Here is a 25533-nt window from a genome sequence, read left to right as displayed (position 1 = left end):
GTATTTTCCAGAAAATGTAACTCCAGTGTTAAAGCAGCTTAATATTAAAAAAGAAAGAAGAAAGAAAAGAATTTGCAACAGCAATAGAAATCAGGCATCTACTTTGAGAATTCAGAAGACACAGCACCCCTGGGACTGACACCAGAGAACTTCTCTGAAGCGCTGGCATGGGGTTAAATATTCTCCAGGGAAGAGGGCCACATACACTGGGGCCTGTGTCACAGTGGTTCTAATTTTGCTTTCAAATCCCCCTTAGGATAATATACCCTAAAATACTTTGCATCTATAAGATGTATAAATTACTGCAATTCACAAAATATAATCTGCTGTCCATGCGTATTCACTTTTAGCGGCTGATGAAATTCCTTAAACTGTGCTATGGACTGCATGGTGGTGTTCTACAACAACAATGCCTCTAAAAAGAGTGAGGTAAATCTGTATTGTTAGGTTAAGAGAGCACTGCATGAAAGTGGCTTGCAAGATGATCCTATGAGGTTTTCTTGAGCTGACGTATATGTATAGAGAAGTGAAATGTATTGGAAGAATAAGTCAAACTCTTCTTGTGGATATTTCAAGGGAGCAGGATTTGGGCTGGGAAAAAGAAAGAGGATATTGCTTAATTTTTGCCTGTCTATATTATTTACATTTTCTGTCGTTAATATGTATTATGCTATCATTAAAAACTCCTTGGGGCACCTGGGTGGCTCAGTCAGTTAAGCGTCTACCTTCTGCTCAGGTCATGATCCTGGGGTCCTGGGATCTAGTCCCACATCGGGCTCCCTGCTCAGCGGAGAGCCTGCTTCTCCCTCTCCCTCTGCCCCTCCTCCCTGCTTGTGCTCTCTCTCTCGTTTGCTCTTTCTCTCTCTCTCAAGTAAATAAATAAGCTCCTTTAAAAAAAACTCCTTTTAGAAGTTAAAAAAATAACATTCCAATGCTTCATTGCTTGCTAAACTGGATAAAGGCTATATATAATCTGTCTAATGCAAAGGATACAGTTTGTTGAATGAATTTAAAAATATAGATTAGAATAAGAGATTATGCTAAGTGAAATAAATCAAGCAGAGAAAGTCAATTATCATATGGTTTCACTTATTTGTGGAACATAAAGAATAGCATGGAGGACATTAGGAGAAGGAAGGGAAAAATGAAGGGAGGGAAATCAGAGGGAGAGATGAACCATGAGAGACTATGGACTCTGAGAAACAAACAGGGTTTTAGAGGGGAGGGGGAGGGGGGATTGGTTAGCCCAGTGATGGGTATTAAGGAGGGCACGTACTGCATAGGAGCACTGGGTGTTATACGAAAACAATGGATAGTGGATCACCACATCAAAAACTAATGATATATTGTATAGTGACTAACATAATAAAATTAAAAAAAAAAAGAGTGGCATATATTTGAGAACTACTAAGCCTTTTGCCAAACCTGAAAGTAATAGCTATTTTTCTGTAGTATGATAAAAATATCAGTTGCGAGCATCAGTCTAAACATCTGTACTTTTCCAAAACAATCAACAAGGAAGTGATCAGGTTTACTTAAGCAACTGGAGATCTTAGTGATTCTATAAAAAGATGTATTTGGAAAAAACCCAGTAATTTTAAGGCCCTGTCAAACCATATTGGCAGGAGGAAGCATATAATATACAAAATAAGCAAAAACAGCCCCCTGAATCTGCAGTTATGCAATCAGTGAAATCCTGTCATCATCTTTCCTAACAGAGTTCACCAAATTGAAAAGCATCAGCTCCTCCTCTTTAGTGTTGTCATGGATAACTAACTGATAGCCAAACAAAACAAACAGGGTAAGAGGGGAAATGTCACCAAGTTTCAAAAATATATCTTTAGTACTTGGATTGTTGATCTTTCTTTCTTTTTTAAGAAAAAAGTTTTAGCAACAATTTCTACAGAATGAGAGACAAAAAGACAAACAAAAAATATCTCAAGCAGTCATTAAAAGATTGTAGGACTGACAAAAATATGCTAATCAAGGGTAGTCCTAATGCTTTTTGGTTCCAGAAAACACCAATTGGCTTCCAGGGGCACCCAAGGAGAAAGAGCAAATGGGAGGCAGTGTGAGATAGGGCAGGGAAGTCCGTGCCGGGGTGAGACCCAGGCCAGGTGGAGTGATCAGCCACCCCAAAGCTGGAGGCACTGTGGTCCAACCTCAGTCAAAGATTCTCTTTCTAACAACAAGCATTTTCTACAAGAGCAACATCTTCTATGTGCATTAATACATTTCTTTTGTGGGCAGAGTCACCTCAAATTTAGATATTATTTCCCTGAGAAATAGTACAACACTTAATGTGCTTTTATCCCTCTAGTTAGTGGTCAATACTGAAACACAAGGTTTCTCAGTTTTCAAGCAAGAAATAATCCACATCAAATTAAAGATAGCATTTGAGTAAATATAAACACACCCTTTGGTCAATTTTCACAGTAATCATCAAAGATGGTAGTCTACGGAAGATCCTGAAAACTGTCCTTCCTTTTGGAATAAGCTCATCTGTCAATTAGATGGAGCTGGGTTTTTTACACTCATTCTTGCTGAGATTCTCCTCAAGTGTTGAATTGAAGCCCCAATTTCCAAGTTTCTCAAAAGAAAAAGAGGGAGTTCAGTCAGCTGTTCCTGTCAAAGTCAGATATTTACAATGAAACAAAATCACTTGTCTTGACATTTTTCATTCTTGAATGGAGGAGTGGCGAATAGATCTGTGATAATCCTCTGGACTGCTAATGTGTTCAGGTAAATCATAGCTCCTCAGGAAATGTCCACTGTTTTGCTGAGCAAAATAATATAGTTGTCTGGCTAGGAGAGGTTCGACCTTTAATAAGAGATTTTAAAAAGATATTTTTGAAATATTCTTTTTAACATCCTGTAATTGGCTTATCACTAAATAACTCAATATCTGAAGATATGGTAAAGTTAAATCCAAGGTTAGCTGCTATCCAAATCAAAACATTCTGAAGACGCAATTTTTTGTTAGCCCTTACGTATACCAACCTGAAAACCGACTCTACTTAATTCTGAGTTTTTACTATAGTTAAAGTCAAAGGTGGTATTTTTAAATTAATAGCTGCTTAAAATTTATGTTTAACTAAGCATAAGCAAATCAGGTAAAATGACCAAATTAAAAGGAAATTTGAGGTGATTAATGAACTTTGAGGTAACTTAGAATAATTTAGGCCAATGAATTTTTCCACAACCACAGTATGACAGGGATGAGGGTGTAAATCCTGAACAATTTACAATTCCTGGATGACCTAGATAATCTGTATATTTCTAAGATAAAGGAAAAAAGAAGGAGCAAAATCTATACAAACAACAACACTGTTATTATGGGGAAAGAGAGGTTAATTGACCTCAAGTTCATCTAGTTTGGCTATTTACGTGGGTCATATTCACTAAAATAAATTCAGCTTTCAGAATTTCCTTAATTTACAGCATCTAAGAAAATTGAATACTTTGTTAATCAATTCTGCTACTAAATTGAGCCTTTATGTTACTTGATATATGGAAACTTAAGCATAATTCATATAAAATACCTGAAATAAATTAAATCCATAATAAAAAGGAGTAGGGACTCTTGGGTGTACACATATCAATTTTTCTTTTCCATCCCAGACAACTCAATTCCAGGGACCCTTGCTTGAGGAACACATAGTTGCCTAACTCAGAGGAGGGCTAGTGCACAAAAAAACCTTAAAGTCAGACTGATGCAGGAGTTTTTCACCAACTCTCGAAACATTATTTATCAATACCAAGTTTATTTAGTCATTTAACAATCCTAGGTGTTATTATATCAATTACTGGACAGAATTCAAGAAAAAGCTCTAAAGTCTTTCGGTTGGTTGGTTTCTGATTTTACAATCAAGGGGGAGTACTGTGTGTTTAAAATTAGATAGTGTTTTATTTCAGTTATCAATAAAAAACATTATGAGAACTAAAATATGACCTGAATGTTTCTATACAAACCAAACCCTAACCCTGAGCTTCACCCTAGAGCTCACCCTCAACTCGGGCCCCAGGGTAGGTCTCCACACAGCCAGTGGATTGATTCCTAACATCTCCCAGAATGGAACACTTTCTGGGGTCAGACTGATTTTTTTCTTACCTGTTACTGCTTTTGTCTAGGCCCAATAATAACTCTCAAAGGTATGTAGCAATGTAAAGTTTTCAAATTCAAAATCTTGGGTATTCAAAACTCTGTTTTCTGTGGCAAATTTATTCCAAATGTCATCTCTATAAACTTTTTATAAAAAAGATGTTTACGTGCTACAGTTGACCCTATTTTAAACTCTGCTAGAGAACACTGATCTACTTAATTTCCTTGACATAAATTCCTCCAAATAACACATGACCCTTGGTTTCCATTAATTAAATAATTTCTACAAATCTAGAAATAAAAGAGGACTTGGGAAAAAATTGGGGGGACTGCAAAATACATAGGTCAATGGACAGCTTCCCATTTGGGAAAAGCTTCTCCATCAAGTGAAGGTCAGCTAGACAGCATTTTAAAAGCAATATTAAATATAAAAAATTTTAAAGGGCAACTTTTATCCCTTGTCCTTTTAAATCCTTATAAAATGGGAATAGGACAACGTCTTGATCTATACACAAGATGGGACGAATGAAGCCCATGGTTGCAGGTTTGTGATGAGTAGACCTCTAGAGCTGGAAAAAACATGTGGGTCCCTGGGCTCTGCTTCCTGCACCATTCACTGGGCCATGCTTCCTCCTTCATGATTTTCCTGTCACTTGACATATACTTTTCATTTGAGACTTTTCTAACTGAGACCCCGCCCTTGATGAAAAACAGGGAAACTCAATCATTTGAATGTGACTAAATACTCACGTGAGCAGTGATGAGCTTCCTTTGCCTCTGAGGATCTGGAAATTCTTCCCCAAAGCACAGAGTTACCTGGAATCTTGGCAGGGGACGGCCATGGTGAGCAAAAGCTTGCAGCTCTGGAGAAGCCCCATGAGAAAAACAAAACAAAACAAAATCCTGATCAGAAACCATCATTGCACATGCCAGGTTAAAGCAGGAAGCAAAAGCTCACTGTTGATTTGGAAAACTAAAATAGGAGTGAGTATTCTTTATTTCTCTAAGTGGGGTTCTTAACTTTTAGACCACAGATATAGAATTGCTTGTACGTGTTCATAGGTGTGCTTTTCCTGAGAGGGCTCCAGGTTTCACTTGATTCTTTTTTTTTAATTTTATTTATTTATTTGAGAGAGAGAGAGAGAATGAGAGAGAAAGCTTGAGCAGGGAGAGGGAGAAGCAGGCTCCCCACTGAGCAGGGAGCCCAACACAGGGCTCGATCCCAGGACCCAAGGTGAAGGCAGATGCTTAACCAACTGAGCCACCCAAGCGCCCCTCACTTGATTCTTTAAGGGAAATATGCTTTGCAGATTAAGAAACCTTGATCTGCAGCATTGGACCCATGAGAGCGCAAAGGGTAGCAGAGGGGAGTGAAGAATGAAGAAAAAGGAAAAGAAATGCAGCCATGTTGAGGCAAAAGAATAATTTATACAAAGGAGAAATTTCATTTAAAAAATCAAAATTTTCTGATTACTTCAAAATGTTATCTCAAAACTGCTGAGCCCTCATAATCCAATATCTGTGCCACTCAGGACCTTTCCATGATTCAGGCAACACTGAAAATGCTTTACTGTTATCTTGGAGACTGAGGACCAGCTGTCTCCTACTTGGCACTAAGCCTAAACTGTGGGACTTTGAGCTGACTTCTTGTCCATCTTGTGGGACTGATATTGATTTGAAATGAAAAGGGTAGTGATGAAACACTAGGGGTCCCCACATTTGTGGATATGTTTATCCTGAAGGCACCACTCCTACCCTAAAGATGCAGAACAAAGACTGTTGGAAAGACACATGTGTAATCCCTGACATTGATCCATGTCCCTTTGCCCATATTCAAGATGACTCTTAAGCTCTAGCTGCTCCTATTCTTTCCTTTCCACTAGAGTTAAATGTCATTTCCGCAAAAGAAACACACATGGTTGCTGCTACAACTTCTGCAGAACAGTATGCACATGCATCTTGATCAGATATGCACCCTTGGGCTTTGCCTTTAGGGGCTGTCCCTAGTAGTTTGCAAATCCTGAATGGGGAGATATCAAAGATCTTCACTGTTCTCTTCAACTGAAGAAAAGTTTCTAACTAACTCACTGGACTGTTTGACTTCCTGCTTTTTTTTTTTCTTCCAGAATTCAAATCAAACCTAACTGACTTAGTCAGAATGTGTAAAAGGCGTTCACACTACTGAGGTCTGAGACTACACCTACACAAGCTAATCAGAGTGGCGAGTTGGCACAATTCTCCGAAAAAGTCATGTCTCAAATGCTTGATAACATGAGAACATTCTGTGGGAATCCTTGATTATGCAGAAGCTGGTTTACACAGCTGCAGTTTTTAAGTTCACAGGTTCCTCCTTGAACCTCAGTGAATACTTCAAGATAACAGGTTGCAGTGAGCAAAAAGCACAGTCCTTGGTTACAGAGGAAGAAAAAAAAAACAACTCTTGCTCACAGATAAATATTAAATTCTAGGCAAGTGAATTCACAACCTGCAGATATTCACAGCTGGTACATCATGCCTTTCTGCTTCTTGCCTGTATCCAGCTCTCAGTGACTGTGACTCAAAGTGTAACTTATAGCCTACTTAGAATGGTAGGATTCAAACTTCCTAAAACATACATAGTGAGAGAAACTCACAGAAGCAAGTGTCATTCCCCTGGGATACCTTAACTAAAGCCCTAGCCCTGTGGCTTCTGAATCCAAAGAGACCAAGATTCATAGTCTCTGAGGTGATCCAAACCCCCATGGACCCTTTCAGACGCTTTTGCAGACATAAGAGGTGCACACAAGATGCCCCTCAGTAGCTCCTGACTCTTCCTTGGGTGCCCACCATGATTACCACCCTGGACCCCAGAATGGACAAAACAGTCATGGTGCAGATTTGGAAGCAGTTCTGTAGCTCAGAGGAGGGAGGGGTGTTCAGACCCACATGCCTTTCTCACCCTGGTGCTGCTTTGGAGACCCAGAGGCTCAGTTCTCCCTCTTCCTCTTGTCACACCTCTTAGCCGAGGGTTAGTCATATAAGGACATATTTGTTTAGGGGCACCAAAAAAGAATTTGGATGAGCCTACATGAATTTGGGCAACTTAAACCCAAAAGGCTAAGCAAATGTCAACAGTGTCAAAGCACATAGATGTTTCATATTTTTAATTTAAATAAATTGAATCAGGAAGCATATTCAGGGAAAGGAGAGGCATATGAAAACCCAAAGACATAGAGTGTTTCTGAAGGGCCACTTATAAAAGAATAGCTTAAGGATAAGGTACAGAATAAGGTACAGAAAGAGTTGGCAGTTAGCTGACAGAACAGCTTTCTCCCTCCAAAAGAGGTATCATCAATATAGATAGTCAAACGAATACTCTGGATGAAGCTTCAACAATAATGTGGCCAGTGGTTTCACAAAAGCCAGTCTGGGGCTAATTTAATCGTCATGAAATCAAAACTAGAAAAACAAAACTTATTGGTTTTAGAAAATATTATTTGAAACATGCATATCATAGAGATAACTCAAAGCCTTCTCATAATTTCCCCTTTGGAAAATCAGTTCCACATACTCTATCCTTGGTCTCACCTGCTGGAGAGCATCTGCTTAGGGGTAACACATCTCATAACCAAGAATATTAACAATACACTTCTAACCTTATGATTTTCCTAGGAACCCTAAAAAAGCTGAAACACCAGCAGACATGCTTGCTGAGATCATACTGCCAATAAAGTGTAAACCTTATCAGTCTGTGACTATTTGTTGAATACCAGAATTTCAAGATATCAGCCTGAACCACAATCCCCTTGAGCAATCTTCCTCCTATTCACACCCCTTTGCTTTTGGAAAGGAGCAGGTGGTAGAGGCAGAGGTGAGAGATGAACAAACAGGAAACCTATTCTCAGATCACACAGGCTCAGGGATTAATAGAAGGAAGACCTCTGTCTGGGATGGGAGTGACCTGTTTGGACCACTGTAGCAGGTACAGTGTCACCCCCTTCATTCTGTCTCTTAGGCTCACAGGTGTGGGATGCTCCATTCTAACAGATAATTTGGTACATTACCTGCTAAAAACTGCTGTGTGTCAAAGAGCTTGCAGGTCTGGTCCCTCTCCAGTTTATTGGGCCGGTCACTGCACAGTGCCAGGGGCCCATCCCAGTAGATCCTGCTCTGGCACAGTCTTTTGGCATAAAGCCCGTCGGGGGCCATCCAGAGGACCACACCCCTTTCCAGGTGGCTCAGAAGTTTCTCGATGTTTTTCCTCTGGCCATTGTCCTCTGGGTAGGGGAAAAGGACCTGGTCCAGGTTACTGGCATCGTAGGTGTGCCCGTGGGAGATCCGACAGCCTTCTGGGCTAGACGTGGTCAGCTCTTTCACCAGGATCTCCCGGTAGTACAAGCAGATGTGGAGCCGGCAGTCTGTAAACACAGAGATTTCATGGTCAGTGCTAAGGGACCAAGGAGCACTGGATACACATCAGGATGCCAAACTATTCAACCGGAACATGTGTATTTGGTGGGAAACTGGTGTCCCAGAATACTCCATAAAAAGTAGAAAGTTCCAGGGTCAAGAAAGTGTAGGAAATGCTGCATACCCTCATCTCCCTCATGGAGTCATAGACAGTAAGAGATATTAAGGAAATCCTGCAGAAATCTATTTAATGTTGTCTAACTCAGCATTTTCCAAATTTGTGTGACCATAGATTTTTTTTGTGGAGGGGGAAATCACACTTTACACTAGTTTTCTGCACAGTATATTTGACTTGTATTAGAGAGCACCACTGGTTAAGAACATTCTGTGTCATTGTTTGGTGATGATTATAGCGATGATGACAATTATGTCTAAAATACTAAGTCATGTACCACTGAACAAAATTCATCTTTAAGCATGACAATCAGTTTTGATTTTGGAGGAAGTAAACCCTAAGTTTAATTTCTACTAGCAAAAAGAATATAATGGTATTTCAAAAAATAAACAAAAATGTTTACATCGGAAACCACCCTAAAATATCAATATGATGTCACTTACATAGAAATATATATATATATACATACAAGTGCACATTAAGTTTCAGCAAAGATAAACACTAAGACTTTAACAGTGGTGATCTCTGGGTGGTAGGAATGTGATGTTTTATTTTCCTTTTTTGCTTTTCTGATTGTCACATTAGTTTTTATGCTATGTGTGTATATACTACTTGTATAATAAAATTAATTCACGTGGAAAGAAAAGAATCAATGAAAAAAAATGTTCTAAGGCTAAAGTCCCACTAGGCTTTCAAAATCTGCCTTGAAAATAACTGTGCTTTCTAAAACATTTAACGAGATGAGTTCACCTATGAAATTTTTCTTCAGAATAGGACCCACAAACTGAAAGGACAAAGCTAGGTTTGCAAAGGACCCCTTAACTGAAATGCAAAAGGGCTTCATGCATAGGCAATAGCTACCCATCCATAACTGCATGGGATTTAAAAATGAATGGGAATCGCAGTTCTCCAACAAATGTGCTCAAGGTTGATAATTAATCTGTACTATGCATACCAAAAAAAGAAACCCACAAAACCCTCTTATTCCTCAGCGGCAGGTTTTGAGACTTCAACAACCCACATCACTGTCTCAATTCTCCACTTCAATTTCTGCTGCTGTAAACACACTAGCATAGAGCGAGCTCAGACAGTGTACCTTGATGACAGTGAGTGTTGGCCATTTGAGGTGACTTGCAGGGCAAGTTTCATTTCATTTAACGTCATCAGAAATCACGAGGTCACAGTGACATAAATAGCTGTTTATTTCCTACTTTCCAGGCACCTACACAGGTCTTAGGTGCTTAAGAGAAGGGTTAGAAAGTTTCTAAAAACAAGCACAAGGCTTTCTGCTCAGAAACATCTCCCCTCCATCATTTAGGAGCATCTAAGAAGAGAGGCAGCAAGCCTCATTCAGAACTTCAGAACTGAAAAGAAATAAATGGTGAACCTGGAAGCAAGAAAGGTGACCACAACTCTTTGAAACCTTGAGAATTTACTTTATACTTTCTATCATTGATTTTTAAAAAGCCCAAGGGGCAAGGTGAGAATTCTGAGGCTTAAGCTATTCATTTTTAATGTAATTATAAGTCCCATTTTAAAACAACCCAGAATACGATCTAAAAAATAAATATATACACACTACATATGCTTAGCAAACCTTGAGGTGTCTTCCTTAAAACAGGTACGACCTTTGAGCTTGCAGGGATTCTTTTAGAAATGAAACTTTGAAAATCAGCTCTAACCCAAATTTTTTGCAAAACCTATCAAATTTTAGACGAAGACTGACCGCAAGTCTCACTACTTTTAGGCATATGAATGGAAAGGAGCCAGAACTCATGTCCTCAGGATGACAGAGAGGAAGACCTATTTGTAGCTAAACCTGGAAGGATGATCAGCTTTTCAAAATGAGAAACCCTTGTGTATTTTTCTAAGAAATTATACTACATTGTGAAAATTTTGGCTGAAGGGGGGCCCTTGGTATATAAAGCTGAGGTGTTTGCATATTCCTGGAAATTCAGATAGATGTCAGTGGAAACCCTAAAATGACTCAATTCAAACCAGCATTTAGAATTGGCATCAGAATCAAAAGCTGGCTTCTTAGAGCTAAATATTCTAATGATGTCCTCATTCAAAGAGGTTGGGAGTCAGATGTGTCCATACCCACTCTAGTCCCCAGATGGAAGAAAGCCAGTGCCCATGGGCTGTGCTCAGGGATTCCCCACCCCCACCCAATCAAGTATACCCAAAGGTGAGGGTGGAGCCACAGCAGAAGCCAGCCTCCTGTGGGGGCCTCTAGAAGGGAACACTGCACTCACCTGAGAGCGCCAAGGCTTCAGCAGACCTTATGCTTGGCTCTATGGGGATTCCAGGGGCCTGGGACTCAGGCGGGGCACAAGCATAAAAGGTTCCTGTCACCTGGCAACCTGCATTTGTAAATAAGAATCAGATGATGTCTAAACAGAGTCTGTCCGACGACACACAGGAAGGTCTCCTCTCCCTGGGATGTGGCCACTCAGCCCCTGAGGGGTGCACCAACCCTGGAAGGGAGGGGCCAAGGGCCCTCTAGAACTGACCGGTGGCATTCTCAAGGGACAAAGACAAGTTGAAGTCCAATCAGAAAAAACAAGATTGAAAGAGGAAGGAGCCTTTTCATAGCTTTGGAAGGAAACTTGAAATAATCCCTCTATAATTTTTTCTTTCTTTTTTTTTCTTTAAGTTAGTTAACACCTTAATCACCTCACATAATTACCACTGTGTGTGTGTGTGTGTGTTGTATAGTGGGAAGATATTTAAGATCTGCTCTCTTAGCCACTTTTAATACAATAGAGTATTGCTAAATACAGTCACCATGTACTTTAGATCCCCAGAACTTATTCGTCTTATAATTGGAAGTTGGTACACTTTGAGCAACATCCCTCCATAATTACCCTGATAAACAGGATAACTTAGGCTCAGAGAGATTTATCCTTGTTCACGCAGCAAGTTGGCAGGAGAGCTGTGAGCTCAGGTTTACCTGAGTTCTGATGCCAAAGAACCCAATTAAAAACTTACAAATTGTTTAGTCTACATTTATTTAGCTTTCTATTTCTGGCTTCAGGAAGAAAATTGAACCATGTGTTTTGGCAGCATAATAGCTGTGGGTCACATTAAACAGTAATAGAGAAAGAATATCTCATAGAACATAATTTTGGTGGCACTTCTTTTAATGTCAACTATGCTTCAAAATACATCTACCTATTCCATATTTTTGTATAGTTTGAGACATTGCCTTGTTACTAAGGTTCTTGGTTCAATAGAGCCCGATGTATTAGACACAAGTCTGAATTTCAGAAACCAGTTTAATGTTAACTAACTCCTCCACTACGGAACGGAAAGTAACCTTTGTTGCAAATCACTCTTGAAAAGCTAATAAAACCAAACTCTGAGCTTTTTTGTAAACATGACACTAAAAACAATTTTAAATGATGGTATACTTCGTCAATTTCATAAAAGCCAAAAGTGACCTGAATATGATTAGAAAAAGGGGAACTGACCAAATTGTGACAAACCAAATATTCCTAGAACATACAGAAGGACCTGAGTCTTGACCTATCTCAGGATTTCTATTTAAATATCTAACTCAAAAGTCCTAGAAGCTTGTGTTTTGCTGTGTTTGATACACTGTATGAAGTTTTCTTTGCACTTAGCTAACTAGTGCTTCCACTGAGTGATCTCATTTTGATGTCTGGGAAACTCCTGTGAGAATGGGACCACATCTAATCCAGAATGAACAAAGTTCTTTGGACCCCAACACCGGCACTAGTCACCTTATGGAGACTGTTTTCTTAGTATTTATTCATTCCATTCTTACTATCATTTCTAAGCCCCAAAATAACTACACTATTGTTGTTGTTTTTTTTAAGTAAACTCTACCCCCGATGTGGGGCTCAAACTCACGACCCCAAGATCAAGAGTGGCATGCTCTACCAACTAAGCCAGCCAGGTGCCCCTTGGGCACACTTGTTTAAGAGAAATATACTAGGTCAATAATCTCCTGATGTTCCTATAGAGAGAAGGTTTGGACACAGCTATGGTATGCCCGTTTTACAGATATGCAGAAAGAAACAGACCGGTGAGATTACTGGCCCAATCAACATTAAGGGACAATCCAGGAGGGAAGACTGACAAAATCTATTACTTTCTGCCAAAGATTATTCAGGGAGGATGAAAAATATTAACCCATCAAACAGATAATTAAAAAAATATGGCCAACCAGTTTGACATCTGAGATCCTCTGTCTTAAATGAAAGAGGAGATCTGAGGTTGAACTCCAGTCCCTCACTTCCACTGGGTAACTTTGAGCATTCCTTACATTCCGTGAGTTAGCCTCAAAAAGGGGGGGCAGTTTTTAGTTGCTTGGGATGGATCTCTGTGATGTCTATTTTGTTATTTTTATTTATTTACTTATTTTGAGATTGGTGTTCCCCTTTATTTTTTTCTGTGAAGTTTATTTTTTTATTCATTTACTTGAGAGAGAGAGCAAGAGAGAGAGAGAGAGCATGAGTGGGGGGGTGCAGAGGGAGAAGGAGAAGCAGACTCCCCACTGAGCAGGGAGCCTGATTCTCAATCCCAGACCCTGGGGAATCTCTGGCAGATCCCGGGGACCATGACCTGAGCCGAAGGCAGACACTTAACCAACTGAGCGACCCAGGCGCCCCTTTCTGTGATGTTTAAATAAGATCTCATGTGACTATGGACTCTGAGAAACAAACTGAGGGTTTTAGAGGGGACGGGGGTGGGGGGATGGGTTAGCCCGGTGATGGGTATTAAGGAGGGCATGTATTGCATGGAGCACTGGGTGTTATACACAAACAATGAATCATGGAACACTACGTCAAAAACTAGTGATGTAATGTATGGTGACTAATATAATAAAATAAAATTTTAAAAAAAAAGATCTCACATAAGGCAGTTCCCAGCATAGGTCCTGGCACAAGTAGGCCAGGAGTCAGTAAACCCTGGAGTCCTCCCCCTGACGACCTTCGCTCTCTCCTTCACTGCACGTGAGGTCTTTCCTAGCAGCTCTGAGAAGGGGAAAGAACTGGGGTACTGCCCAGAAGGACAGATCAGGAGAGACCAGGGCCCTTTGGCCAGGTTTGTTCTGCTGGGTGAGCCACAGCCATAAAAACCAGCCCCAGCATACTCCTTACCATTTTCACAAGCCGGGCCTTGCCAGTGGTGGCTGCGGGATCCAAACGTCACAGGACATTGATATGGGATTTCTGGGTGGGGCTGATCAGGGACGTAGTCCCTCCAGGTTCGGTCGTGGGGTGGCATCATGTAGTTATGAACCTGCTAAAGGAATATGAAGGAGCAGCTGAGATGAAAGGCAACCAGCTTGGCAAAGATCAGTTGGTTGGCACGGGGAAGGGGGTGGGGTGCAGATTCTTTTATAGTCAGACTCCTCACAGCATCTTTTATTTGGCTGACAGCCAAATCATTTTATCATCTCAAAAGACTTTGGAGTGAATAGCTCATCACACTAGGTGGAAAGTAGCCATAAAGAATCAAAAAGCACAATGAAGACAGTGTTATAAAGTAATGATTTGTGTAAAGCTTCATCATATGGTTAAACCTGGCACCAAAAGTACTGCAGGGAAATTTGCCTTCTTTTACCCACCAAAGTGAATAAAACAGAGCTGTAATTCACATCAGAAAAATCTGAAGAGATCAGCTGCCCTGTGGTTTCACATGATAAAGCACTACTTCCAAAATTTTCATCTTCCACAAAAGATCTGTTTCCCAGATTTCAGAATCAGTAGTAGAAGTCCATGCTAGCAGGCAGACACATCCACCTCTCCACTCCTTAAAACCAACACTGATAGTAACACCAGGTAGAAAGTGAGACACTCATCCAATGATTGGGGATTTGGTTTGGCTGATTGACTAATAACAAAAACAAAGCACTGCTGTTTTGTTTGTGTATTTTTCCTGCTATGTGGGACTAGCCGGCTCACGTGGCCTCACCCAGACCCAGCCTCCCCTTCTAGAAGCCCTGTACCCTCCACCATACCTGAGCTGGGAGTGAGGTATAAGGAGCCGTCATGGTGTAGGGGTGGCTCATGGTCATCTGTGGGTCCTCCAGGGTGAGCTGCTTTGCTCCTATGTGTTTGGGCAAAAGGCAAATGGTAAAGTGTGAAATAAAGGAACTGTCATAACTAAAAGTGAAATCTTAGAAAAATACCTGACACTTTAATTCCTAGAATGCATAACGGTGTTGACAAATAAGGCACTTTTTTAGCAATTCCCATGGGCAATTACTTGTTCAGGCCATTAAACTGATTTCTACAAGGTCTGACTTATGTAGGACAGGTAGAGAAGGAGATGAAATGCTGTGTGTGAACGCACTTTGTCACATAAAGGGCCCCACCAGCAAGATGTTCCACAAGTGAAGTCATCTGTATGGTTTGTTTTAAATGCAGATTCTTGGGCTCTACTCTGACACACTGGTCAGAAACTTGGAAAGAGAAGATCTGAATTTTAGAAAGCCTCCAAGCTGACCACAGTATACTCTAAAAGTTGACATTTTTATTACTATAAAGAATAACAATATATGGATATATGTATGCTTCCTTTCTACAGAATGGTTAATCATGAAACACTGATAAGTAAAGATAAATCTCTGAACAAGTTTTCCATAGTTTGTTTGAAAAATTTGGCCCATATCTTACGCCAACAGAACTAACTGAAAAACACGTGCACACACATGCATGTGCATACACCCACAGGTAGAGAGTTGGAATCTGAGAAATCGTCCTACCCTAATACCACAAGAATTTCAATTTATGACCCTGAGAACTTGGGCAAAGAGCCTGTTGGGCTTGAACATGAGGCAGGAGGAAGGCAGGCTATATTCTGTGACCCCAGTCCAGGAAGTCCCACCTTTTTTTGCGCCCTCAGGAACAATCCTGTACACTTTGTAGGGGTCTGAGATGTCCAGCTGGCTCCTCTCTACCAGTTCCTCGAAGTCGTTGCTCTTGTTCAAAGCACATCGCAAACGGGTCTTCCAGGTAGGAGGGTCTGGCTTATCTATGCCTTCTCGGAACTTTCCTTTAAATAGTGCCCAAGCCTTGTGGGAAAGAAGTGGGGGGGAAAGTTAAAATATAGGTCTTTAAAAAAAAAAAAAGAACCTGAGGATTGTATTTCTAAAGGAAAGAATGATGCTTAGGTGCCTCAGATTTATATTGTTGCTCAAAACATGGGACAGAAAGACACCGGGTCTCCACTAGGTAAAATACTTTCCCCGTTGGACTCTATCTTTGCTGAATTGAAAACAAATGGTTTGAGCATTCTCTAGGTATTTATAAGAGGTAGGTGAGATGGGGAGGGTCCCTGGAAAGGGGCCCTAACCACCCCCTCCCCTCACAGTGTCTGAAGTGAGTTCCACTGGAACTAGGGGTGAGCTGCTACCCATAGAGTACATCTGAATGGTCAGATATTCTAAGAGCAAATTCCAGAGGAAGTCCCCTTCGCCTGTTCTGCCCGCAGGTGGTGGGGCTGGGTCCTAATGCACAGTTCATTGGGTAAACTGCTCTAGGGGAAAACAATCATCACACACACACACACACACAGAGAGAGAGAGAGAGAGAGAGACCTAGAGAAAAATATCTAAAGAGAGACTTGGAAAGAGGGAATCAGACAGAAACAGAGATAGAGAGAAACACATATGGAAGGATCAAGGAGAGCTAGAAAGATAGAGGGCCCAACAGAGATTGAACTAAAGAAAATAAAAATATCCAGAGAGAAAGACCTCCAGAGAAAAACAGTGAAACAGAGAAAGACAGACAGACGTAGTGAGTGAGAGGGACAGGAAAACAGGCACAAACTCAAGCACACCTAAGGGTGCTTACAGAAAAGAAACAGGGAGACAAAGAGAGACACATGTTGATCAAAGACGGCACGGTGGTATCCAGAGGTACAGAATGAGGCTCCGATGGAGACAGAGGAACCCACACAAATGCAAACAGGAACACTCAAGTCAGCGCTGCTCTCCCCGCCAGATATCTATTTCCCTGCTGCTGGAGCCATCTGACTCTCCTGGTACTGCTCATGACACACGTTCAGGATTGGTACCTGGTCCCCCGTTTCTAAAAACACTACAAAGGTTGAAACCTCTCTCCTCCCCCAGCTTCTACGGATTGCCACCTGATGCTCCCGGACCGCCCGCCCTGCGGGGCTCATCCCATCCCGTCCTTCCCTCGCGGTCCCCTTTCCTCTGAGAACCGCCAGGCGCGTACTGGGATCGCCACGGAGTCTGGGTTAGGGATCCACCAAGCTCTCTGGGGCCTTCCCTCCACCCCCACCTTGGTTGGGCTCCCCTCGTGCTAGTAACCTTGAAGAGGGCGGCGTCTTCCTCGCGGTTGTAGTCTTGCTTGCCCGCGTGCTTCCAGGGGATGCGGAAGATGCTCTTCTCCTCGTTCTCCCACACCAGCCCTGGGTACTTGCCGCTGTCGATCTGGTCGATCAGCCACTGGCGGAGTTTCCCGTTGCCGCAGCTCACCGAGCTCATGCCGAACTCTCCGCCTCGGCCGCTGCCCTCCAGGTTCATGCCCAGCGCGCCGACTGTCGCCCTCACGCGCCCAGGATCCGCCTCCTGCACTCGCTCTGCGCGGCAGAGAGGAGGGCCAGCCTTTAGCCACCCCAGCACAGCGCTCGGGGCACCCTTCTCAAACCCTTCTGACAATGACCACGAGGCCCTGGAGTCTCCGAGACAGCTAGGAGCTCTCTGTAAAAGTCCGTGTCGCCAAAGGCCCCTGAGAGAAAGCACCTTCTCAGCTGGCCCGGTCTCATCCCCTTGGCATGCCCGGTCCTCAGCCTCCCGAGCGTGCCTCCCGCGGAGTTCATCCTCCTACCCCACCTTCTGGACTCTCCATTCTTGTTACACACCCCACAGGCCAAACGCTGCCCAGGCAACACAACTCGTGCCTTTGTGCACACTGCGAAATCCAGCCACCACCACACTCTGGCACCGTTTGCGTGCTCACTCTTAGTTCCCGCTCTTCTTTGCCCATTCCCAAACCGTTGCCAGTACATTTCTCCCTTCATTGTCAGTTACCACTCGTGCCCACTCCTTTGGTGAGCCCCGCGCGCCAAGAATCTCGCACGTGGGAACGAACGCCTGCGGTCTGGACGTTCCAGGTGCTCAGCATCAGCAACTCCTGCTCGGGCCTTCTCCCATACCTGCACTCTCTGCCCCAAGAGAATCCCTGAGCCTTCGGCAGCTAGCAAGGATTAAGTGGGCCGTGGGAGCAACACGCGGCAGAGACCCGGCCGGAGGCGAGGAGCGCAGCCAAATAGCGGGAGATTCTGGCGCGCAGAGCATCAGCCGGACCCCGGAGGCCCGCGCGAGAGAGCGGAGGCGGGGAGGATGCCAGGAGGGTTCTCAGAGGACACGGGGTTGAGGCAGCAGAGCGCAGGACCCCAAGTGGCCCAAATTCGGAGCTCCTCCTCCTCCACCACCAGTCGGGGAGCAATGCGCGGGAGGCCAAGGTGAGTTTGGGCCCTTAGGGGCCGCAGGATAAGGAGCCTCGGACTGAAGCCTCTAGAGTAAGAGGCTGTCCTCCCTCAGGAAAGCCTGCCGTCCTGTGTAGGTCCTTTCGATGGCCCCGCCTTGGCCACTTCTGGGGCCCTGACAGCCTCTTTATCCCATCCCGTCCAGCGCGTGGCCTCCCCGGGCCTGGGCGGGGCCGAACCACAGAGTGGTGAGGTCAATGCTTGGCATTGTCCCGGCTGGCCCACCACAGAGCCCACACAAAGGTCCCGGGGCCCAGAGCAGACGTAGTGGGAGTCGGGGCTCCTTCAAGGGGCATGCTCCCTCTCGGGTCCTAAGCTGGGGTCCCCTGCGCTGTCCTCGAGATGGACCCCTGGACCTCTAGTCTCGTGCTCCCGGTTCTCTATTGTGCCAGCCTCACATCCGTTCTCCTACCCGATCCCAAGCCTTACCTCGCCCCCAACTCGGAGCTGAGGGCAGCAGTGGGTCCCAAGTTCAACTGGTGAAACTAAGTATCGGAGGTGGGAAAGAGGAACTTATAAAGCTTAAAAGCCCGCTGGGGCGGAGCCTGGGGCGGGGCTGGGCGGGTACGAAAGCGCCTGCCCGATTGGGGCCAGGGGGGCGCTGTGAGCGGAGACTGGGGCGCCGCGGGAGAGCCCCGGGGCCAATACTAGAAGGAGCGTGTGTTGGGGGGTCTGCTGCGGCCAGGCTGGGGGCCCTAGCGCCCGCTGCGATCCACCTCGCGTTGCGCGGGGCAAGCGCACCTCGAGTCGGGCGTGCGCGGCCTCGGGGACCTTAATGTGGGGAGGTTTCCTGCAAAGGGCAAGGCGCGAAATGGGGACCTCGCCTCAGCGCCAGGTCCTGCGGGAGGCCGGTTGATAATAACTAATAACAGCTAAACAACTGCGATGTGGTTAGGACGGGAAGTGGGGGCGTGTAGGAGCGGGAATCTGGAGTGAGGGGGACTTCACTTGAAGAGCATGTAACCAAAAACGGAGGAATTGTCCACATCGTAGAATTGTGGGTGGGTGGCGGGCACCCTTGGAATCGCAGCTATTGCTGGAAGCCCTGCCTTCCTAGAGCAGAGTCCTAGACTCTTCCTAGAGAAGAGTCCTAGAGAACATCCTACTCATTAATTAGCAATAATCACGCCTCGGATACTTTGAGCTATAAACTGTGGCTCAAATAATGTCTGTCCATATGTTTGAAATGCTCACAGACTTTTGCATTTATTAAACTGGTGAATTGAGGTTACTCAGAAAGACAATGCATTGCCCCCAAAGTTTCAGTTATGGCAACATGAAAGAGTGGGGGGAGGGGTCTCGAAGTATCCAAATGCTTAATTGCTTCTGGACTTCAGTTCACCTTAAAATGACATAGTTTTAACATCAGTCTGGTAGGAAGCAATTTTCTAGTGAGATATAAATGTCCAGAATAGAAATAATATTTTAAAAGACCTGAGATTTTACTTAATTTTCCAAGATGTCCTTAATATTAAAATTAACTCCCTGTGCATCTGCCCACTAAGCTTTCACCAGAGCACCTTGTATGCTTCCAGCATGTTTATGTACTTAGCAATTTCAGGTAAACCGTCAGATCACCGGTTTCTATATGATTTTAGACCACCACCACCCTAGGTCAACTTGCAACTTTTGAAAAGCTTTTGATTTCACTTACTTCTCAGTTTTTCTCTTTTAAACTTACATGTTAGGTCAATGTCTCCTATCCAGAGAAAAAACTAAATTTAGGCTAGAGTAAAACAGGCAGTGAGGCACAGATTAGGTATGTTTTTCCTAAAACTAACGGACTTTCTCAGAAATTAACAGGATGCCATATTTTTATTCACCCAAGCAAGTTTTCCATTATCAGAGTCTATGTAATAAATAACAAAGTTTTGTTCAAAGAAAATTCTAGTCACAACCTGTTTTTCTTCCTTTCTTTTCCTTTCACAGATTCATTCATTCAACAAATATTTTTTGAGCACCTGCCACATGTCAGAAACTGTTGTAAGCACTTGGGATACTTAAGTGAACACAGCAAAGATCACCGCCTTCATGTTGATTACATTTTAATCAGTGGGTTACTTTACCCCAAAGTGTTCTCAACAAACAGAAAGAGATTGCTAAGAACAAAAATGGCAAATGAGCTTTTTGCCTTTCCTCCTGTGTCTTCTGCACCAGGTTTAGTTAGTTTCAACATTTTCTTCACTCATCTACTTTTAGAAGTGCAAAACAACAGTCATTGTATGAAACTTTCTGAGACTTCACATCTACCTTGCTTTAAAATGTGATTGCTAATCTTCAACGCCATCTTCTGGTTTACTCATTTGTCATATTGATCTGCTAGAAGTGATTTTTGTTTTGTTTTAATGATGAGGTGAATACAAAGAATAATATATTTTAAACACTAAAACTATGTCCTCATTACCCCTGGTGAAGGGGAGGAAGTAAATAGGTAGGAGTTGCCAGTTACTCAGCAAAGACTTACATCTTAGTCATAGTTGAAACAAAAATGACAAAAGTTTTTAAAAGTTGAGCATTCCCCCCCCGCCCCATACATACACTTGAGTAAACCAAAGGGCTCTTCAGTAACGGTAAAAGACTAGACATTTATCTTCAAATGTCACAACTTGTTAAAAAGTGAAAACAAATAGGAAATCAGTTAATTGAGTGTCTATCCAAAACAGAAGCTGATCATTATATTCCGTGAGGAGGTTATTTCAGTGAGTTTCCAGAAGTTGTAAATGGAGCCCGATCTGAATGGCGCATTGCAATTTTCAATTTACATGACCATAAAAAGACTGTAAGACAGGTTACATTTACTTAAATTCAATATGTTAACAAGTTAATTTTTTAAAATTCATATTCAAGAAAAATATTTTTTAAAATTTTATTTAGGGGCGCCAGGGGCCTCAGTCGTTAAGCGTCTGCCTTTGGCTCAGGTCATGATCCCAGGGTCCTGGGATCGAGCCCCACATCGGGCTCCCTGCTCTGCGGGAAGCCTGCTTCTCCCTCTCCCACTCCCCCTGCTTGTGTTCCCTCTCTTGCTGTGTCTCTCTCTGTCAAATAAATAAAATATAAAAAAATAAATAAATAAAAAATAAAATAAAATAAAATTTTATTTATTTGAGAGAGAGAAAGAGTGAGTGAGAGAGAGCATGAGCAGAGGGAGAGGCAGAGGGAGAGAGAGAAGCAGGCTCCCCACTGGGCAGTGAGCCTCATGCAGGGCTCAATTCCAGGGCCCCAGGGTTCATGACCTGAGCCAAAGGTAGACGCTTAACCAACTGAGCCACCCAGATGCCCCAAGAAAAATATTTTTAAAAACCCATCCTAGACAAAAAAATAAATTATTCGAATCTTGGGTTGTTTTTTTTTTTAAGATTTTTTATTTGTTTATTTGAGAGAGTGAGCGAGAGAGAGCACAAGCAAGGGGAGAGGCAGAGGGAGTGGAAGAAGCAGACTCCCTGCTGAGCTTGGGGCTGGATTCCAGGACCCAGGGATCATGACCTGAGCAGAAGACAGATGCTTGACCAACTGAGCCACCCAGGCACCCCTGAAATCTTGTTTTTGTTAAAGCTATTTTCTCCCTAATTCATTTTTTAAAGGGGGTGGCACTACAGTTTGTTAAAAATAATGGAACTATATGCTTGAAATAGTTTAAAGGGCAATCATTTATAACTACTTATGAAAAATCAGGAAAATACTAAACATATTTTGTTGTTATGATGTAGAATCATATAGGATAAATATCTCCTCCTTGGCAATATGTGTATGCAATGTTAAGTATTACTATTAACCATGCATCTTGTAATGCAATATTATTATACTATTATTGTATTATTATATTATTATATAATAATACTATATATTATATTCATAATATTATATGTATTATATGTAGTACTAATGGTATTATATAATAGTATACAGATACTAGTATAGTAATATACAATATGCTATAGTAATATAATAATATACACTATATATGTGTTATACTATTTGGTATACTATAGTAATATAATATAGTATTATTGTATTACATTATATAGTATTATAGCATGATTATTGTATGGTACTATTGATAATTAAATACTCAAGTATGAGGGTCAGCTAGATTTGGTTCAAATCCATGAGGTCTTGGGTGAACTATTTAACCAAAGTCTTACTTTCATATATGCAAAGAAGGTAATGGCTTTCTTGCCTGTGATAATGTGTGCTATGATAATGAAATGATGCTTAGCACAATGCTTGGCATGTCCCAAGTGTTCAACAAATTGGGATTATTATTATTTATGTTGTGCTTCAACATTTAAGAAGTTTCATAGACTTTATCTCGTTTGATCTCCCAACCAAATATCTGCCTAGTGGGCAGGGCAGGCAATATTCAGCCCCATTGTACAGATAAGGAAAGAGGTCCACTGAGGTCCAATGGTTTGCCTAAGGACACATTCTGACCAACAGTTCTTTCTCCTAGTCTACAGGTATTTAGCTGCTTGCATTGATATTTCAGAATCAGCCTCTGAGTGCAGGCCTGTCAGTCTGGAGGTGGCATTTTCATTCCAGTTGGGCACTCACTGGTTAGGACAACTTGGGTGAGAGGCAGTCTTCCTGACCTTGTTCTCCTTGTCTGTGAAGTGGAGGCTGGCAGCAGGCAACCACTAAACCTTCTTCCAACCCTAAATAAATTGTTTTCTTATTTCTGCTTTAACTTAAAACCATTAATGACAGTCCAGTGGCCTTTTTGGTTATGGTAAATTCTGAGTAAGAAAAGCTCTGTTTTCCTTTTTTTTTTTAAGTCACTGACCTAACCACTGGTCTTCATTCTTCTTCATGAAGCTATATTCACTTTGAGGAAACTGAAGGAAAAAGGTACTGCTTCTCAGCCGCTACTCTCAAGTATTTAATCCTTTGGGAAAAAAAAAAAAAAACTAACCTTATAAGCAACTTACATAGGAGAGGAGTCGGGATGGAATACTCTGGAAATGAAATTATATGTTAAATGCTTTCACTGAACACCCAGTTTAAAGGAATTGTACTGATCTTTCTTTGTAAAGTGATAAATTCTAATACCAATATGGTATGTAAATATGATTTTTTTTTCATACAGAGTTGCATACACTTTCCCAATTTAATTTGAAAAGTGCTTTGAGTTTCTTCAAGGAAAGAACTTTGCAGAGCTCCATCATGAGCATTTCCAGAACACAGGCTGTTCAAGACTAGCTTGTGAACTCTTTTGGGCCACAGAGCTAATATATGTGGTTTTTCCCTAGGCAGAGTATAACCCACTTTCAGGCTTACAGGAAATTGGACTGGTCATTTTAATCAATTATGTAATAAAAAGTCACAAAGTCAAAGACGCTAAGGCAATGTCGTCTCCTTTCCCTTTGTTTATAAACAACTGTTCCCTTTTTGTCTCCTCTTCTTGCCAGTATTCCAAGAAGCTTCCTTGTAACATTTCTTTTCTCACTGACTTGTTATGCTCTCTACATAAGTCATGACGTGGTTTTTAGCAAGGGACCACTTGATTCTGCCAACTCCCTTCACCAAGCCAGCAAAAATGCAAATGCAATAACTCTGGGTGTTTTCTGAAAATTGAAGCAATAGGTGAAAACCAAATAGGTTTATCTAATTCCACCCATTTGTACCAGTTCATCATGTTGGGTTATACTAAAGTTCATGAACTGTCTTTTCAGTTGAATACTGTGAAAAAACACACCATTATTTTTAAATGAAGTACTACTTCTGAGAGTTGGGGGCATTTTGAGTGGTAGAGTATATCTTCAGGAAATGTTAGATTATGCTCTGGTAGCAAATCCCTGAAATCTCAGGGGCTTACAACCATGCAGGACTACTTCTTGTTTACATGAGTTATCCACTGGCTGGTTATCACTACTCTGAGAATCCAGTGCAACAAAGCAGCATCTATCTAGTACATTCCTGGTCACATAGCATAGAGTAATGATACAGGTAAAACCACATAACTGATTCATAAGCTTTACATCACCGTGACCTGTGTTCCCGTTATGAGGTAAGAACAACACTGAAGGAAGAATTGCCTGGGAGTAGCAGGCAATGCCTGGCCAGAAGTCCTTGAAGGACCCAGGTGAGAGACAAGTTCTCAGACAGGGGCAGGTGGAGAGGTAATTAGAAGAAAGAAGAGTACATAAAAGGTTCTGTGGATGTGGTATGACAAGGTAGGAGTCAGAGATAACTGGAGAGTTTCCAGACTCAGAGATTGGAGGAATGATATGACCAAGAACCTAAATAAAGAAGTCTGGAGGAAGAAGAGGTTTATGGGAGACTAGACAGAGGACATTTGAAATGACATCCCAACATCCAGGCTTAAGTGCTGTATTTCCTTTGGGGTCACTGTCTCTTTGATCCCTTAGCATTTGGAAGCACAGAATTATCTCTTGTTCATCTTTGAACCATAGCATCTAAATGTGCTGAGTGTCTTGTAGCAATGAGCTCTAAAAATGAATGTGTCTTGCCTTTAAGGGGATGCTTTTGGGGACAAGAATACAATGGGATCCTCAGTTAAAGACTGAGGAGTTTCTAAATGGTGAAACAGCAGCACACCTGAAAATGGAGGTTAGGTTGTGGGACTTATAGGAATTAGGGAGTAAATACCCACAGGCTAAATACCTATGGAGTCAGGAGAAGGAAGCAGGAGGGGCAGGAAGAGAAGCTAAGATGCAATGCCTACTAGAAAGGCCTCAGTCAATGTTTCAGAGAGGTTTAATGGAAGAAGTGATCTTAGAACAGAACTCTGATGCGAGAGCTGGGATTTCCCAGGCAGGGCAGGGTGGAAGTATATTGCAGGTAGGGGAACTGTGGACAATGACCAACAGGCTAGAGAACCCAAGACCTGGTGTAGGAACTGGAGGGAGGTTTGGCACTTGGAGCTGGTGGAGGAGGAGTGGGTGGGAGAGGAGAGTCATCCCTCTGGCTATTTGGGGAGGATTCACAGAGGGTATTTTAGAGTGAGAAACTGTTGGTTCCTCCTTTGCTCCATACTTTATATGCTAGAATGGCCTCTATCACACAGGAGTTTAAGGGCTTTACACACATTAAGTGGTTTTTAGCAAGAGTGACTAAGTTTATGTTACCTTGGATATTAGGATACAAAAAATCCTCTTTTCAACACTCCTCTACATATGTTTAGCTCAAAAAATATTTTCTTTTTATATCTAAAACTAATGATGTAATGTATGGGGATTAACATAACAATAAAAAAATTTAAAAAAAAAAATATTTTCTTTTTAATGTTCCAAGGCATTAATAAAGGCAGCTGATTTGTCCTGTTTCAGAAGTGTGAGGGGGCTACCCTGGCTAAGTCACGTGGCAATTTGATTTGGACAGTGGTTTTGGTATGTTCCCCACCTATCCTATAAAGCCG

At 42.2% G+C, this 25533-nt stretch overlaps 1 protein-coding gene across 1 annotated transcript in view; it reads right to left on the bottom strand.

The window, feature by feature from the left end:
* Positions 1-2124: 2124 nt before the first annotated feature.
* The window catches only part of LOC116644826 (interferon regulatory factor 4-like), a 136992-nt gene continuing 113583 nt past the window's right edge, over positions 2125-25533 (bottom strand). Inside the window, exons 8-15 of the mRNA XM_032424668.1 lie at positions 16978-17249; positions 15528-15714; positions 14659-14747; positions 13796-13940; positions 10922-11029; positions 8146-8499; positions 4853-4965; positions 2125-2821 (exon numbers count right to left, since the gene is read on the bottom strand). Coding sequence (XP_032280559.1) covers positions 2678-2821; positions 4853-4965; positions 8146-8499; positions 10922-11029; positions 13796-13940; positions 14659-14747; positions 15528-15714; positions 16978-17249 — 1412 coding nt within the window. The 3' untranslated portion in view covers positions 2125-2677. The remainder of the gene's footprint in view (positions 2822-4852; positions 4966-8145; positions 8500-10921; positions 11030-13795; positions 13941-14658; positions 14748-15527; positions 15715-16977; positions 17250-25533) is intronic.

This window comes from Phoca vitulina, unplaced genomic scaffold (genome assembly GCF_004348235.1).
Source record: "Phoca vitulina isolate PV1807 unplaced genomic scaffold, GSC_HSeal_1.0 scaffold31, whole genome shotgun sequence".
Lineage (NCBI taxonomy): Eukaryota > Metazoa > Chordata > Mammalia > Carnivora > Phocidae > Phoca > Phoca vitulina.
Note: the sequence above shows the minus strand (reverse complement) of the source record. Positions and strands in the feature narration are given on the sequence as shown.